The 17,024-nt window shown below is 49.8% G+C and overlaps 1 protein-coding gene across 1 annotated transcript in view; it reads right to left on the minus strand.

Moving 5' to 3' along the window:
* Positions 1-15,787, minus strand: part of LOC122388184 (hemicentin-2-like) — a 50,883-nt gene extending 35,096 nt beyond the window's left edge. Inside the window, exons 1-4 of the mRNA XM_043379040.1 lie at positions 14,569-15,787; positions 5,436-5,568; positions 2,976-3,184; positions 1,020-1,130 (exon numbers count right to left, since the gene is read on the minus strand). Coding sequence (XP_043234975.1) covers positions 1,020-1,130; positions 2,976-3,184; positions 5,436-5,568; positions 14,569-14,875 — 760 coding nt within the window. The 5' untranslated portion in view covers positions 14,876-15,787. The remainder of the gene's footprint in view (positions 1-1,019; positions 1,131-2,975; positions 3,185-5,435; positions 5,569-14,568) is intronic.
* Between the last annotated feature and the right edge of the window lie 1,237 nt (positions 15,788-17,024).

Consider the following 17,024-nt stretch of genomic DNA (forward strand, 5'->3'; position numbering starts at 1 on the left):
GGACCGGAGGACAGGGCTGGTCCATCAAGGACGGTCGGAGCAGCAGCGCTGCACAGCCCAGCAAGAAATATACTCCACGATATGATTCTCAGATCTCGTCAGCGCTCCTCTCGCAGAAACGAGTGGTACGAGGCGAGCAGCTGCTACATAACGAATAACGAGATCTTCAAATCCTGTAAGTTTCTCCAGTTCTTATAGCTACCGAGGTGACGAATTTACATTTATGATAAAATAAAGAACGAAATTACGTTTATGACTGACGCGACTATTGAAATCAAATTAGTCTGATAGGAAAAGGGGACAGAGGTGCCTCTGACTGGATTTGTAAAGAGGTATTTGAGTATATGACTAAGCATCAAGATCGCCAGCAAGCGCCACACAGGCATCGGGCAACCATTTTCATAAATGGCTCAGCTACCATGATGGGCCGACGGCTGACGAGACCCACTCGCTGTATGAGCTCCATCGGGAGTGTCACCCGGTGTCCTCTGTCGCTTCACCTTCCACTCTAGCTCCAATATATCGAGCCTCGAGCCTCTGATATGAGTCAAATTTACATATATGATGTGGCACTAGCCCAGGAGCGGGCTAATTTCGCGACATTATTCAGGTGGAGCGGCGGGCGCGGCGGTGGAGAGCCGACCGACCGACACCCATCAGACTCCGCACACCAGCCAGATACGAGCCGCCAAAACAATCAATCATGGACGAAAACGCCCCACGGGAACAATAACAATGGAACCGAATGGATTGGCAAGTGAAAAATTGCTGCATCCTGGAAAAGAACGATGTTCTTCATGCTCCGATGCGCGATTATTTTACAGCAAGTGATGACTAAAGAAGCAAAAATACCACGTATGTGTATTGTGTATATGAACATGGATATACTCGTATACGCGGCATTATTTTTGCTATTACTTTGTAGCATACTTGTATTTATTTGTCTCAGGAGTTTTAAAAAGGGTGTATCTCTGATAGTGTGACGATGTGATCGGTCGGCGCAGTGTGACGTCACTCACCTCCTCTGACCCGGCAGACGAAGGTCACAGAGGTACCGACGTGGTACGGTCCGGCGCGTCCCTCCACCCGGCGGCCAGAGTCGTCCACCACCTCCGGGGTCCCGGGAGGTACTGTAGGACATCAAAGATTGTGACAGTTTCACTGCAGCACACAATAATTCGTACAGAGACACTGAAGCACACAATACGAGTAGGTCGCCGACTCGCCAGCTAGATGTAAAAAAAAATGTTTTAACGACCTCATTGTCACCGATGGTGTTAGTGTCACTTAGACACTTATGCCATTTGTAGGTGTCTAAAGCACTTAACAATGCTGGAGTAAAGCTGGCGAGAATGCTGTGCTTTTAAATAGTGGTTTTAACAGTCAGGCCGTCTTGCTTTCGGTGTGTCACACAGACATCGTCCTCGGTCACTGGGGACTCCGAACTTTGGCCCACTAAATTCCACTAAATTCCCCCGCGCGTTCGAGCGGCACGATCCATCGGAGAGATCGCCGCCCCAGCAACAAACTGGCTCATCCGAGAGATGAGGCGGATCTTGTATCCATCAATCCTACTTACATTTTGGTGCCTACATAGGGTGGCACAGACGCCAGCAGCGGCGCCGCCCGGGCCGGGTCGGGCGCACAGGCTGGGCCGGCGGTCCGTCTCTTTACGAGCCCATGTGTCACCGGGGGTCGGTATACCTCGACAGCCATCAGCCGGCGACCCGGGCCGGCCGGGTGCGCCGCGGGCCAATCAATGGGGCAGGAGGGTCGACAGAACAACGGCGTAAATCGGCACCGATCGCGACGGCCGACGCGCAGCGGAGAACAGACGTCCCACGACCCGATCAGGAACGGTGAGCGAGCCGAGTGCCGGTCACAGTCAGATTATTCAGTGTTATGGTGTTACTTTCCGGCTTTACATCTGTTTTAGTTTCAGTTAATATTTATACGATTGATAGCGATGATGAAATTGCAGACAGACGCTAGGGAATTTGGAATCGCTCGCCTCGATAAACTGCTTACTTCGATTGTAGCTGTCGCTCGCCCTTATGCTCCATCACCTTCTTTGTGGATTTCTCAATTATTGTACGAGCGTCTGGAATTCTCCCTCCTCTCCACGGGGCACTCATTTTCACTGCTCTTGAACTGGCCTTCTGCAAGTCACACCATAGCCCGGAAGAACTCAGCGAAATGGCCAGTTTCTGTCCGAAGTGGAATAAACCGAGATTTTATCGGCGCAGTTGGAGCCATGCGGTTCACGCACCGCACACTATTATGGCCGTTACACCATTCCCCGGGGGTGACGACGATCTCTGCGCGGCGTGTTCGGCCTCCACCAACGATTTTATCCCGCTCCTAGTGCGTGATTTCGCGCTATCGCGAGTCTGGAGCTTCTAAAGCCATCTTCGTAATTGCTAGGAAGTTTTCAGATGCATAAAATGTAATGACCTTCGCTATATTTCTGCCTAACTGATCAAGCATTGTTGTAAGAATTACAGATTAATTAAAGTCAATTAATTAGTCATCTGCAGGCATTAGGTATAGTGCTTCGAAAAAATCGCAAGCATAGAAAGTGTGGGAGGTGACATTACAGGCAAGCTGGACTCATCACGCTGTGAATTATAATGGAACTACGATCTCAGGGAGATTATTTCCAACATAGGTATAGCACACTTCATTCTGTCCAACAACAGCGAGACCTCCCCCATTGCTAACGACCAACAGTCAGGCGGTCCTTCCCCAATGCTGGCAAACGCCAGTCAGCCAGCCCCCTAGGACACTGACCAGTGTCAGTGAGTCTAGACTTCCCTAATATGTAGGTACTGTCCATCAATGGGTCTGACTGCTCCTGTCTCCGAGCCTCAACAGTGACGCGGGCCTTCCCCGATACTGACCAACAGCAGTGAGGACGACCTCTTCCTGACACTGACCTATACAAAGGTGATGCTCCCCCCCCCCCTCACACTGACCTACGACGGTGAGCCTGACGCGGGCGTTGAGCGTCGGTGACGTCTTGAAGTCGGCTCTGCACCGATACATCCCGGCATCGGCCAGCGTGACGTCCTTTATCCTCAGCACCGGCGCCCGACCGTGCGGGTCGAACCGCGACCTGCGCCCCAGGGAGTCCTCGCTGGCCCAGTGGGTGCCCTGGCCCTTCCGACCGCCGCGGGTGTCGTAACTGAAACACGGAGATAGTCGGGCTGCATTAGGACATGTGTAACTTTTATAACGGCATGCAACCAGGCGTGATTCACTGCATAAGTTAGTTCATGTTCGGATGAAGTTGGTGGATTTTGTAACGTGGGTATCAAAATCTACATAGGTACCTACTATATGAATAGCACATATCTGAACCAGCGGTTCGACCTTCTAAGCCAGTGGTCGGCAGGTCATTCGGGGTTGTGCCCCCTTCTTAGGCGCCAGGCAGGGCCATTACCCCCACCTACCAGACCCCATTGCTGACACAACCAAGTTTACTGAAATTCCATACCTTTCTGGAACTCTTGGGCATTTCTGCATTTCCGATGCATCAAATTTAAAACATGACACTTCCTCCACAAAGCATTTAATATATCCCATTTAACCCTCGTACATATAGGGGCGGCGGGTGGTTTTTCGTTAAAAGCTCACGTAAAAGCCGTTGGACCACGACCAAATTGTACCCTCGAGCCAATCATTTTTTTTTTCTTTACCTGCCCGGGAAAACCTGAGGCCAGTTTTACCAACAGAAAAATAGCCGCCTGCCGGAATTTTTGCCTAAAAACCGCTTCACATACGGAGCGTAAGCGCGATGAGCATGTAAGTGGATAGGGCTTAACCGTTTACGCTCCGTATGTGAAGCGATCTTTGGGCGAAAAATTCCGGCAGGCGGCTATTTGTCTGTCGGTAAAACTGGCCTCTGAACCCATAATGATCATTGGCTTTTGCAGAGTTTTTTTTCTGGAGATCTTCTTGAGCCATAAAATCTCACTTCAAGAAGTCATAGCGGGTCCCGATTTTCTCGACACTTGTCTTTGACCTCCTGAATGAGACGAAATGACCAAGGACCTTAAAAATGGGCAGCAGCGGCTTCCTATAGTCACGGGTAATACGCTCGTTTTTTTATGCACAGCTCCATCTCAGAGTCCGAGAGGCCGCGGGGGTCCGATCGACTCCCCCCCCCCCCCCCCCCCTTACGTAAGCGGCTGTGGAAACGCAGACGGGCGACGGTTAAAAATTGCAGCTGCTTTTGTACGACTGTACGGAGCCGCGGTGAGATGGTGAGGCGAGCAGATACGTGAAAATTGGTATCTAATCGATGTGTGCTGTGCCTTTGACCTGGGCTAATCTTTGAACCCTGGTATGCAATAGTCACGATGGTTCCATCAATGGAGCCACTAACTAAAAAGATAGGTTTTCTCAGAATCCCTCATTACCCCCACCGAAAGGGCTCCATTACCCCCAAAGGGGGCATGCCCCACCATTTGCCGACCCCTGCACTATGCAGTATGCAGTTATGCACGTGCCTTTCGTTCAATGCGGAGAGGTTGGCGCGAGTTTTCTTGCACGTTTTATGACATGCCGTGGCGGATTAGGACGTGCACGATGTCTTCCGGGCTACATATTAGACAAGGATGCAATCTACTTGAATGAATTTTTTTGCAATGAAATAGTAAACGTGAATTAAATAATGCCACTGTCGGCCAGGAGAGCACATTTTATTGCTGATTGCTGTGGCCAGCGGCCGCTGTTTCCGGTTGCGATGTGGCCGGTAACTGGGGCTGATTGCAGCACAGCCGGCTCCGGCCCGGTTTAGGATTAAATGAAAACGTATGACACAATGCAACATGGGAAATCATACTACCTTTGCTGTTATAGTCTCTTTGCTAATGCAAAACCTGGTTTTAAACTGCTAGGACATGGTATCTTTATTATTCGACATAGCAAATGTTAACTCCAGTTATTGCTAGTACGCACGTAACGTGTTAAGGGCCACATTCATCGAATGCAGAGAGGCATGTGCACTGTGCAGCGTTCAGAGTTTATATATTGAAAGGCTGGCACCCATTGCAGAAGGATTGCAACAGCTATAGAAAAACTGCACAGTGCACCGAATGTAAAAATACTACACTCGTGCTATGTATAGAAAGGGTGCAATGCTTCAATCACCTGTAAAAGGCCTTCGCCCACCTGTAGAAGGGTAGAGGGACTGCACTGACCTGTAGCAGGGTAGAGGGATTGCACCCACCAGTAGAAGGATAGAATGGTAGAAGGACTGCACACACCTGTAGAAAGGTAGACGGACTACATCCACCTTGACCTATAGAAGGATAGAAGGGCGAAGGCTTGCACCCACCTATAGAAGGGTAAAAGGACTGCACCTGCCTGTAAAAGGGTAGAAGGACTGCAGTCTGCGCCCACCTGTAGAAGGGCAGAAAGGCTGCACCCACCTGTAGAAGGGCGCTCCAGAGCCGCTCCAGTACCAGAGCACGAGCCGCTGCACGTCGTGACTGTTGTCCGGGTCGACGTGGCACGGCAGCTCCGCCACCCCTCCGCGCATGGCCGACACGGAGGTCAACTGGCCTGAGGGAGAGAGAGCACATTGAGGTCAGCTAGCCTGAGGGGGACGGTGAGGTCAACTGACCTGGGAGAGAGGACGGAGAGGTCAACTAGCCTGAGGGAGAGGGAATAAGAGACAGACAGGGAGAGAGAGAGAGAGAGAGAGAGAGAGAGAGAGAGAGAGAGAGAGAGAGAGAGAGAGAGAGAGAGAGAAAGAGAGAGACTGACGTCAGCCTGCTTGAGGCTCGTTTTTACGGTGTGAAAAAAAAACTTATCAAAAACACCTGTGTTTGGTGAGAAATTGTTGCACAAACATAGCACTTTCAAAATAGATCTTAATCATGTTAAGCTCAATCAATTGAACCTGAGTAGACCTAAGTAAACTATTTATCTTGTACGCCTCAATGGATTACCATGTCATCCATTAACATCAGTTCCAGGTTAACAAATGTTTTGACTTTCAGTGCTATTGTATTGATTTTGAAAGGTCATTGAATTTAATCCCAGCAAACGGTGTCTCTCCACACTGATCGCCGAGCTGGAGGAATATTTTGCCAGCATGTTCTGGTGTTTTCGCAGCAGACCTGTATATTTTTGCAGCGTGTTTGCTCCGGACCGGGCGTTCCTTGTAAATACAACTGTGGATCGACACACAATAGACGAGGGAGAACACGGACGGTGCCTCACAACAGCCGCCTGGGCAGTCGAACGCTGTCCTTCGACACAATGCAAAGGTGCTACAATAGAAAGGTGCTGCGTCCGAGCTCAGAGGCGGCAGGTCCGGGGCTCAGCTGAGTTGGGTCAGCTCAGTTCTACACGAAATGTTCGCCTAAATGCTGTTATTCATTTATGTAAAAGTGCAACATTGCTTGCCAATATCAAACAATCCGGTACCTAGGTTCCCAAAAATATGTATAACAGATAACCTTGCTTTCTGTTAAACACTGTGTCACTTTTATATGCATTTACCGCTGTCGTTTGTCTTTTCAATCAATAACCTGAGCCACCCAAACCTCCGTCGAGGTAGGAAAGGCAGCTTAAGTGGCTCACTGCAGAGAGCGCTGGAGCCTGTAAGTAATTGGCTGCAGACGTTCACAGCGCCATTTCAGACACTGGTCGACTATTAACCAGCCATCATTGAGAGAAAGCAACCATCGCGGCTTAAAAATGACCTTCCTAATCGGCGAAGGCTTTAAGTGAGATGTGTCTGGGAAAGTAATGCGGGCACAAACGTTAAAAGTATTATGCGAGTTCTCTCGGTTGGCTATACGAGTATCTTCTTGAGACAAACAAGCTGTGGCAAAACTAGTACGTGTAACGTTATTTTTGTTATTTATATCTAACGTTCAGCAAAGGCTTTCGGATGGCTAAAAGGTAGCATTCTACTTAGTCACAGGCCACAGGCTTGTCTTTGATCACCGGTTCAAACGATGTCGCAAGGTGTTTAACACATTACTCTTAACTTGCCACCCACAGAAGTGCATCGGATCGGAAAGGACTGATTAATTGTATTTATTTACAAAATGAAAATCAAGTACAGTATGAATATTACACAATACTTCTGTATTTGTATCTAACCTTATTATAGAAATAAATTAGATCGGTATGAAATGAACATCGCATTTATTTAGTAATCTCTTTTATTATAGCGCCTGCTAAGTATGTTTATTGTGGAATAACATCCAGAAATACGAACAATTTTAATTATTGCAATTGTTTGTTTCACAAACCTAGCCTTGTCTGAAAAAACGTCTCTCGGCGGTCCGCTTTTTTACGGCACCTCTGCACTCTTACTCCGAAACAATCACACTTCCATCAGCCTCCAAGCTCATTCACGTCGGCCCGCCAGCATTCGTAGCGCCGCTGCGAGTCCATCGGCGTCTCCTCATCCGTCCGTGGCGGGGCCGTTACACCGGCGGAGCCCCCTGGGTCAGCGGTCGGCCGGCTGGTGGCCAGACCTCCCCCTCACTCGCCCAGCTCCCCGGAGATCTCTTACCGGGGCCCAACAGCGAGATGAATAGAGCAACTCAATCATCCTCATTGCATATGCCTTGCCCAGGAAGCGGTCCGATTGCCTCGTCGGGTGTGCGTATACCAGCGATGTAGCTCGGCGTACGTATGCTAATCTGAACAGGTTTTCCACATAAGAATCACAATGAACTGGCTTGAGCAGGTCCATCGTACAAAGCCGGAGGAAGGTTATATGAATTTCTGATTTCGTAAGGAAGGAAGAAATAGAAAAAGAAGGAAGGAAAACTGAAAGAGAAAGGAAAAGATAGAGGAAGGAAGAAGCAGGCACTTTGGGAGAGAACGAGAGAGAGAGAGAGAGAGAGAGAGAGAGAGAGAGAGAGAGAGAGAGAGAGAGAGAGAGAGAGAGAGAGAGAGAGAGAGAGAGAGAGGGAAGGAAGGAAAAGGGAAATGAAAAAGCAGCGCTCTAAAAAAGTGATGTATGAATGGATTACATGACGAGCAAGACAAAAGGTCATCGCCGACCCTTTGCCCCGAGGTGGCGGAGAACACCCCGCCCGGAAGGCCCGCCGCCGATGGTTGGCTGTCCGATTCATCGGTCGGCGGGGCTGCGGACAGATTGGCCGCTTTCAGGGGCCGCTGGCGACGGTGGGTCGGTGGGGACGGCCGCCACTGGCCCTAGGCCTCGGATTGAGAGCGATCCAACCGAGAGCGAAGAGCGGAGCGGCCACCAGCTCCGGTCAGAGCCACTTAATGGCCCGCTCCCGACACCACCTGGGCCCGAGAGTAAAAGCGAGTCTGAGAGACTGGGGTCTGGCTGGCCCGAGCTGTGGCATAGCTGAGAAGCACTAGAAGCAATGGAGAGGAACGTGCGACTGCTTGGTGCAATGTGTCTGATTTAGTATGAACTGTAAGGTTGATTAACTGAGTAACTCCCTTGAACGTTGTTTCCGCACGTCTCGATTTATTCAGCTGAGTCCTTGAGCCATTTTCCTCACTTCAATCACCCCTGTTAGTACGACACTCTGCAGCTGTTGAAATCAATAGAGGAGCTGTCATTCCACCGAGATCGGTTGACAAGCACTCTGGTGTGCGTTCTGCGCCGCGGCGCTGTTTGCTCTCTGTCGAGAGGGACAGAAGTGCGGCGGCTTCGGTCTCGTGTGGTTTCAGGCGGTGAGGCTGTGTGGGCGGGACGGAGGCGAAGTCGCAGAGCGGAGGTGGGACCGTGAAGGCGGCCCGGCGGTAAAACTTACAGTGACACTTGTTCGTGCCAAAACAAAAAAAGGAGAATTGATTAGATGGTATGCAATAAAAAGTACAAACTATTACAGAAGGAATAACTATTAGCAACAAACTTTTTTACAAACAAATATAATATCAACTTCAATGTGCCGCAATATGGGGAAAATGCGGTATTAACTATTCCATAGTAGCTAATCTTTTTTCGATATCACATAGTCACTGTTGGGAAGTTTCCTGGCTACAAGCGGGAGAAATTACAACACTGGCTAGCTAATATCGAGCTCAAAGAACAGCCGTTTTTTTACTGAGATGACACCACGCAGCATTGCCTATACCAAATGTTGTGTAAGTTGCGCCGAAATGACGGACCATTTTATGAAAAGTGGAGCTAGCTGCCGTTTGAAAAGCTTTACAAGCTACGAGGCTATACATTGGCAAAATGTAATATATTTAACGTGGCGATAAGTGTGCGGTAAGCAGGGCTCGATCGGCGGATCTCATCAGCTCCATATCCGCCGGCGCACCGCCCAGCGGCCGGCGCCATCCCATTAACGGCGCCATCGACCCGAGCTCGGCACCGGTATAGCCCTGAGCCACCGGTGGAGCACTGAGCCACCGGCCGAGTCCGGAGCCGGAGCTGGAGCCTCGAGCCCGGCACCGGTATAGCCCTGAGCCACCGGCCGAGCTCTGAGCCACCGGCCGAGTCCGGAGCCGGAGCTGGAGCCCCGAGCCACCGATGGAACACTCAGCCACTGGCCGAGCACTGAGCCGGTGGCCGAGTCCGGAGCCGGAGCTGGAACTGTAGGCCAACGGTGGAGCTCTGAGCTACTGGTGGAGCCCTGAGCTGGCAGCCGAGCTTCTCAACAATACCAGTGGAACCCTGAGCCACCGGCCGAGCTCTTGAGCCGGCGCATATGCCGAACCGAACCCGTCTGACCTGCCTGAACCTCTGAGTCCACAGTCAAATTCCCAAGCCACGGACTGAGCCCCTGAAATACCGACCGACCTCAACTCCTCCTCCTCCAATCTCCTCAGTTCCTTCCCTCGCATACTCGGAACTAGAGATGTCAATCGAAACCAACTTTTTGGTATACCGATACCAAACCGATACCAACTCGGTATTTGGTATTTCAATCTTAATGAGTTTGGTATTTTGTTGGTATCATGAGCCCTCGCTAATGTTTAAAAGGCTAAGAAATCGGTAAAAAGTTGGTATATTCCTCATGTTCCCAAGTTGGTTTGGTTTCGGTATTTCTCCACGATTTTGGTTGGTATTTGGTTTGGTATCGGTATTCCGATTTTCCGTAATTGACATCACTACTCGGAAGCCAAAAATAGCTTGCACAGAAACGTCTCTTTGTCTCATCATTCTCCGGTAATGTAGCAGTTTTTATACCATGTGACAGAATAGCCACAACACAAGGCATGGTAGTGGGTCCTGCTGTTTTGCCATTGTTGACCTGTGTATCGATCCTGGTTCCTCGGGCGAACGCATTAGCAGTGCCCTGCTCCCACAGCAATAACACATAAATATTTGCCGGGAGGACTATGTAAAGATAAATGAACATTTCCCTGGAAGGGGTAAAGGACGTCGCGCCTGCGCTATTTATACGCATAGCATAACTTTGCCGCGGATTATGCTCAGCGTTTTTAGGTAGCTTCTGGATTCTGATATGACGAAACATTTTATCGGAATCAGGAAAGAAATGCTGTTAGTATGGCGAAGGGCATGCCGATAACGGGTTCACGGTTGGAGAGCACTGAGACAGGTCTCCGTCTGGCGTCCGTCCGTCTGTCCTCCTGACCGTCTGTCCGTCTGTCCGTCTGTCCGTCTGTCCGTCTGTCCGTCTGTCCGTCTGTCTGTCTGTCCATCTGTCCATCTGTTGTCTGTCCGTCTGTCCGTCTGTACGTCTGTCCGTCTGTCCGTCTGTCCGTCTGTCCGTCTGTCCGTCTGTCCGTCTGTCCGTCTGTCCGTCTGTCCGTCTGTCCGTCTGTCAGAGTCATCTTACAGCGGGGAGTCGCGGGCCTCTGACCGATGGTTTCCGCCAGCCTAACGGCCGACAGGATCGCTGGCGCCGCGGGGGTCAGCGGCCTGCCTCGAGCGCTCCGACCTAGACAGACACCCCCCCCCCCCTCAGTGCGCCATTCAGCTGACGGGTATTGCGTCCATGGACCATCCATCAGCCAAAACTAACCGCCAGTAGGTACAGGTTACCAGTCACCTCGAGTTGCGGCATCCCAATGGGTGACTGGGTGCGCTCGCCTAAGTGGCTGGTGCACTAACATCCTGTAACCAACGCTGTATATTTTGTCTAATTGTTAATTGTGAGTTGGAATTTCTTTAATGCTTTTTACCATCTCATTCTCCAATGATATAAAGCTGAAACAATTTTATTTTTAACAGTCCTTTAACAGTGTCAATACAATGGCATATTTCCGAGACAAAATGTTACACTACGTTGGTAGCATGAATACAAGATTCATGAAGGAACATTAGAGAATGGATATAATCTATGTGTACGACTTATGACTCACATAGAAGATACAAATGACACATTCCGCTGTTACTGGCCACGCTGGCATCCAACGAAGTGATATCTATTGGCCTAGGGCGGATATTAGTTCCATCGCACGGATATTAATTCCAAATGACGTGCAAGCGTGAGCCTGTTGCCATGCGCCCATTCTTATAGTTATAAACTGCTGGTTATAGGGGAGACCCGGGAGGTATGGGCCCCCTGGAGGTATGGGCCATCGCAGTTTTGAAGAAGTGTTGCGTGTTTTTACACATTTGACCGCGTAAAATGGTAGCTGCCATTCCGTTATACAACCCACGTGATTTTTTAAATCTTCCTCAGTCTTCTTTGGCAATGAGCGGTGATAAAGCGTTTTTGCCCTCTTCGAGTAAAATACTGTACATACAGGAATTCGTGATAAATTTGAAACAGGCTCGTTTTATGATGTCAGACCAATGCTAACATTAAGTTTAAAGCATGTAAATTAAGGCTGGATAGACAATTTGAAGCTTTCTTGCAAGATTATGAGCTGAGTTGCTAGGCAAATTCTGGTGTCCTAACCGGGAGGTTCGGGCCACTCACCCCCGTTGATCATAAATCAATAAAAAGATGCTCTCATTGAATGTCATCTTCAATAAGTTTTGTTTTTGTTTTTTGTCGCGCAAGGTTGAAAATTTACCTTCAAATTTCATTCGAACAGAAAATATTACATATTTTATTTCATGGTGCATGATTGAGTTTACCAAAATGCATATGTGCCCAAGTGACCTACATGAAGTAAGCTGTTCACCGCTTATGCGGTTCCTGGGCTCTAAGAGAGATCAAGGTAGATACCAGCTACGAGTATTGTTCTCATTGTCGAGAAAAGGATATGAAACATGGCGCCGGCCCATACCTCCCGGGCCATGGCCCATACCTCCCGGTGTATTTTGATGGATCTAAAAAGCGCATGATTTATTTAAAGTTATCTCGAGACAAAATAGTTGATCCCAAATGCCTAATATCAGGCACACTTTGCAGGTGAAAGGCAATTTCACGTGCACAGAGTGAAAAACCGGGTGTAGCCACCGCCCACTGGAAGAAAATTGCCTTTTCACAAAACCGGCCCATACGTCCCGGGTCTCCCCTACATATGTGGTCGTGCTCGTGGTAGCATTCTATTTTAGGAAAAGCCCAGCATGAAATAAAAAAGTATCTTGCATCAAAACTAGGGGAAGCAAAATCTTGTCACTCATCTACTCTCGAGGAGGGTCACTGCCATAAACCAGCCTGCAGTGTTCCTGGTGACGCTACTATGTCGGCGCCGCCGCGTCCATTCTCGGCTCAGGGCCGCCGGATTCCGCTGTACCCATTGTGTGGACCACTTTGCGTCGGAGCGCGGCAGCGGCAGTCTGTAATCGGCGGGCCAAGTGCCGTCTTTTAAATACAATGCATGCCAAGCTCGGCTCGGCGGAGAGAGAGCCTCGCCTTGCCTTGTCTCGTCCGCCCGCGAAAGGCTCTTGGCCGGGCAGAGGAACAACGTTATCTTTTGCTTTCCCATCCCATCCCGTAGTTCTGCTGTGGAATCCGTACGTACACTGGTACAGCTATGATATAGGTGGCTATATCATATCTGTGTTCATAAATCATTCGTTGCATACACTGAAATAATATTGTTATATCGGACAATACATACACCGTCTCCAAGGCAATAATTTTCAACTATTCCTTGTATGGGTCTCTGCAAACGTTCCAATCTAAAAGGCCAATCCGTTTAAGTGGTTCAGAGGTAATTTGGAGATAGAATGCATCAACATCTGGGAAATACCTAATTTTCCGCGGACACTTTTCCTATTGGGGATTTTTTATGTTTCACAAAGTCGCAGAAGGCGTATAATCGAAATAAAAACATCGCAAAAAAAACTCACCAAAATCAAAATCAAAATTTGCTTTACCACAGTCACTCCTGAAACAACCTTTGAAATGTGTTTTTTTTTTTAGGAGCTGAGTTGCCGATTTCTTGCAGTCTGCATGCATTATTGCTTAAATTGTTTGAAGTCCATTCCATTTTTGTCGGCAAAAATGAAGTATTCTGACGCAATTTTCGACTATCCCACCTTGAGCCCGTTATCCACGTGCCGCCCGCACGGATGGCGCCGACGCTCATAGGAGCGGCTGCAGCTGGGCTCGGCTGAGAAGTCTGTTCGTTTTAAAGTGGACAACTCTGGCAAACGAGGCGGCGCCGCCGTGACCCAGACACCCCGTATCCCCGCCCCCCCCCCCCCCGGTCGTGCGAGGATTCAACTCGGGACACCACGCTCAGCCGCCAATGGCAGTGGCCCTGGCCACATTCTAGGAAGGAAGGGCTGCGCGCAGAGTCCAGACACGTTGAACTTTGGTCTTTGCACATGCAAGTTATGTCGTTTGCCCTAAGTCGTGGTACGGCGAACATCTTGTATGTACTCGGTAAGTACATGGCTCACTTAATCGACACATGCAAGGAGGAAGCAGGCTTGAGAAAAGGCAAGAAAAAATACTCGTAACACTTTGGCTTTCATCTGATTGCCTGAACACCAAACTAGTTATAATCGAAGCATATTGTTTGGAAAACTATTAATTTTGATACAATTGTCCCAGGTGACGCCTACCGTCTCAAGGGACTCAAGCACTGACTGAGAGTCCGATCGGCAGTGCAGTAGTTTTAGCCGGCAGCGGGCGCATAGTTCCAGCCAGCCAAAGGTGTACTGTACGACTGACCAGCAGAGAGTGAACGAATGACCTAATGGGAGCTAAAGCCCAAAACGCGGGGATGTAAGTCACTCCGACGAACGCAGACCCAATAATCATGAGAAAGAAGCTACAACAGCGTCACAAATAATCGCACATCACGCCGTCCAACTCGGTATCTATGCTACGAAGGCTTTTAATGGATTGTGGTATGAATTGTGTTACGGGAAACACTGAGATGACAATTTTGGATTGTATCGCTTGAGGTTATTTCCGTTTTGTGCATATATCGGGCCTCTAGAGATAGTTTGTTACATATTCATGTTGCCCTTGACATTAATTAAAGGCGAGATGCTAATTAACATTGCCCCGCTGCTTAACGCTTAAAACGGCATGGGAGAGACCACAAGCCACGGGAGATAAAATTGGATACGGCCGTGTGACTTATATTAGAAGTCCTAGGAAGCATAGGTATTATAAGTTGTAGTTATATTTATACCGTAGGGGGAACCCCGTTACAGGTAGTTAAAACTCCTCAGTTGAAGTTGTTACGTAAAATAAGCATGACATCGAGATATCAGAGTGAGCTCACCTGTGTCCAGATCACTGACATCCTGCAGGTCCAGCAGCGACAGACCCTCGTCAGCGGGGCTCGAACTGGCCCCAGCCGCCGACCAGAGAGAGATCAGGGCCAAGAGACGGACACACAGCCTGATGGGGAGTGTGGATCCACCTCGTCCACACAGCCGGCCGCTGGATCCACACAGCCGGCCGGTGGACCCATAGTTTCCACAAAGCTGGTCGATGAATTCATAGCTTCCACACAGCCGTTGGGTGAGGCCATCGTTTTCGTAAAGACAGTCGGCAAACCCATCGCGATCGACACGTGGACGAGTCATGGTGGCTGGCTACCGCAGCTCGCCGCTATCTCGGTCTGTGGCTGTCCGCGCACTGGCAGTCACCGTCACCAGTACCAGTGTGATATCACTGTCACCACCGATGAAGTATCCACTGTCACTGATGAAGTCTAGACACGACTGGCACCAAGACTGCTGTCACTGTCACTATCGCTGGACAACCCCCACTGTCACTGTTGATTCCCAGGTGCGATCAGATCATTGCTCTCACCAACGAACGACAAAGATCACTTGTCATCATTGTCAGATCATCCTCACTGCAGTCATCAATGCCGGGTAGCATTCACAGCTATTACTGCCGTCCTTTTGCGCTGCTCTATCTGCTGTATCCGTCTGCGGCCCCCGGAGATACACGCTATATTTATGGACCGTTGCCAGCACTCACTGGGACTCCTTTTTGCGACGTCCTATTCACGATCGAAGCCTGTTCATCCTGTCGCCTGCGCCGGTGTCACCATTCACTAGGCCGATGGCTCTCTTCTCAGTCCAGTAGCGTCTGTGACGGCTCTCTCTTCAGTCGGATGACGTCTGTGACGGCTCACTCCTCAGTCGGATGACGTCTGTGACGGCTCACTCTTCAGTCGGATGACGTCTGTGACGGCTCACTTCTCAGTCTAACTGCGTCCATCGGCGCCCGGCGCGTCTTTTCACCGTCTCGCCGCCGTCTTTTCACCGTCTCGCCGCCGTCTTTCGGCCGCTCGCTGGCTGCTCGCTCCACCACTCTCGGTCGGTGGCTCGGCGGTGGGATCAGCGGCTCAGGCGGCGGCTGTCGAGATGGCCCGCGCGCCGCTGCAGCCTCCTCCCGGTCGGATCAGCGCCGTAATGTCGGCGGCATAATGGGGGCATCCGTCGAGGGCGACGCGTCGGCACCGGCGCCGTGAGCCGGCCCCGGGCGGCGGCAGAGGCGGCGGCGGCGTGAGACGGCCCCGGGCGGCGGCAGAGGCGGCGGCGCCGTGAGACGGACCCGGGCGCTACGGACCCGGCGGTGGAGGCGGCGGTGGTGGCGGTGGCGGAAGAGACGGTGATGTGGGCGGCCAATCCTCCGCAGCCGCGGTTCAGCCTATCTCAGTGCAGCTCTGAAAAAGAGACAAAGTAAACGTTCAAAGCCGGTGGCGAGCCGGAGCCAGCGGCTCGCTTGCAAGGTGGAGCGACGCGACATCCGGTTTCGTAAGGCGTCGTAAAGCGACATACGAGTATGACCGGATGAGTGGCAACAATTACTGTTAAGGATTGAGCGAGCCATCCCTTTGAAAGATATTAAATGTTTGCTGGAAGACAGGCGACATCTCAAGAATAATTTACGAAGTTTTGGAATAAATGTCTCGGAAGGATCATATATGTTAGATTTGGACAGCATTTTATTAAATATATTATTAGATCATATGATGTAGAATCCATAACTTTGATAAATATACATAATTGTTCTCAGTAAGCTTCTACCAAGCCAGAAGACGAGCATTTGATACATCAAAGGTATGAAATATGATATAATTGTTCGGGGAAATAATAGCCACCAACAACACTTAATTCACAGTTGGTGTCGGTGATCCACGCCAATTACCAAGTGCCGGGAAAATGCAGCAACCTTTGCAAACAGGTATATCCCCGAGTCCTAGGTCTCAACTAATTGGCATATTGCTCCTGTCGGCTACAGGTAGGACTCGAAAGCTCATCAAAAGTTGTCTCAACAGCACTTGAGTGACTGGCAAAAGATGGATTAAGCCAAAGTCGGAAAAAGCTTCCAGCTTCCTTGTTTACTAATACATTTTGAAGTAAATTGATCATTAACATAGCTAAATGTGTTGTTAAGCGAATAAACTGGCCTGTTTGTGTTCCCTGCAGTAGGTAAGTTATGAAAACTTCGACGTAGTTTCTCATCCGTGCACGAAGTGAGCTCCGAGTTGTGCAAAGTTCAGTACCATATCCGTGTCCAATGTCCATTGTCCATTATAATCCAAGCCATTAAAATTGTCGTGTTATCCCAGCTAGCCTAAACTACCTGTGCGAAGATAAGAAGTGTGAGTAACATTAACACAGTGTTATTAATCACCCTCAGTTGCACTGAGCGCTGCGCGCCGTACCGCGAACGACCCGTCCTAGGTGACCTCTGCAGCCTCATACAGCCCACTCC

Source organism: Amphibalanus amphitrite, unplaced genomic scaffold, assembly GCF_019059575.1.
Source record: "Amphibalanus amphitrite isolate SeventyFive unplaced genomic scaffold, NRLGWU_Aamphi_draft 000313F_arrow, whole genome shotgun sequence".
NCBI classification, from domain to species: domain Eukaryota; kingdom Metazoa; phylum Arthropoda; class Thecostraca; order Balanomorpha; family Balanidae; genus Amphibalanus; species Amphibalanus amphitrite.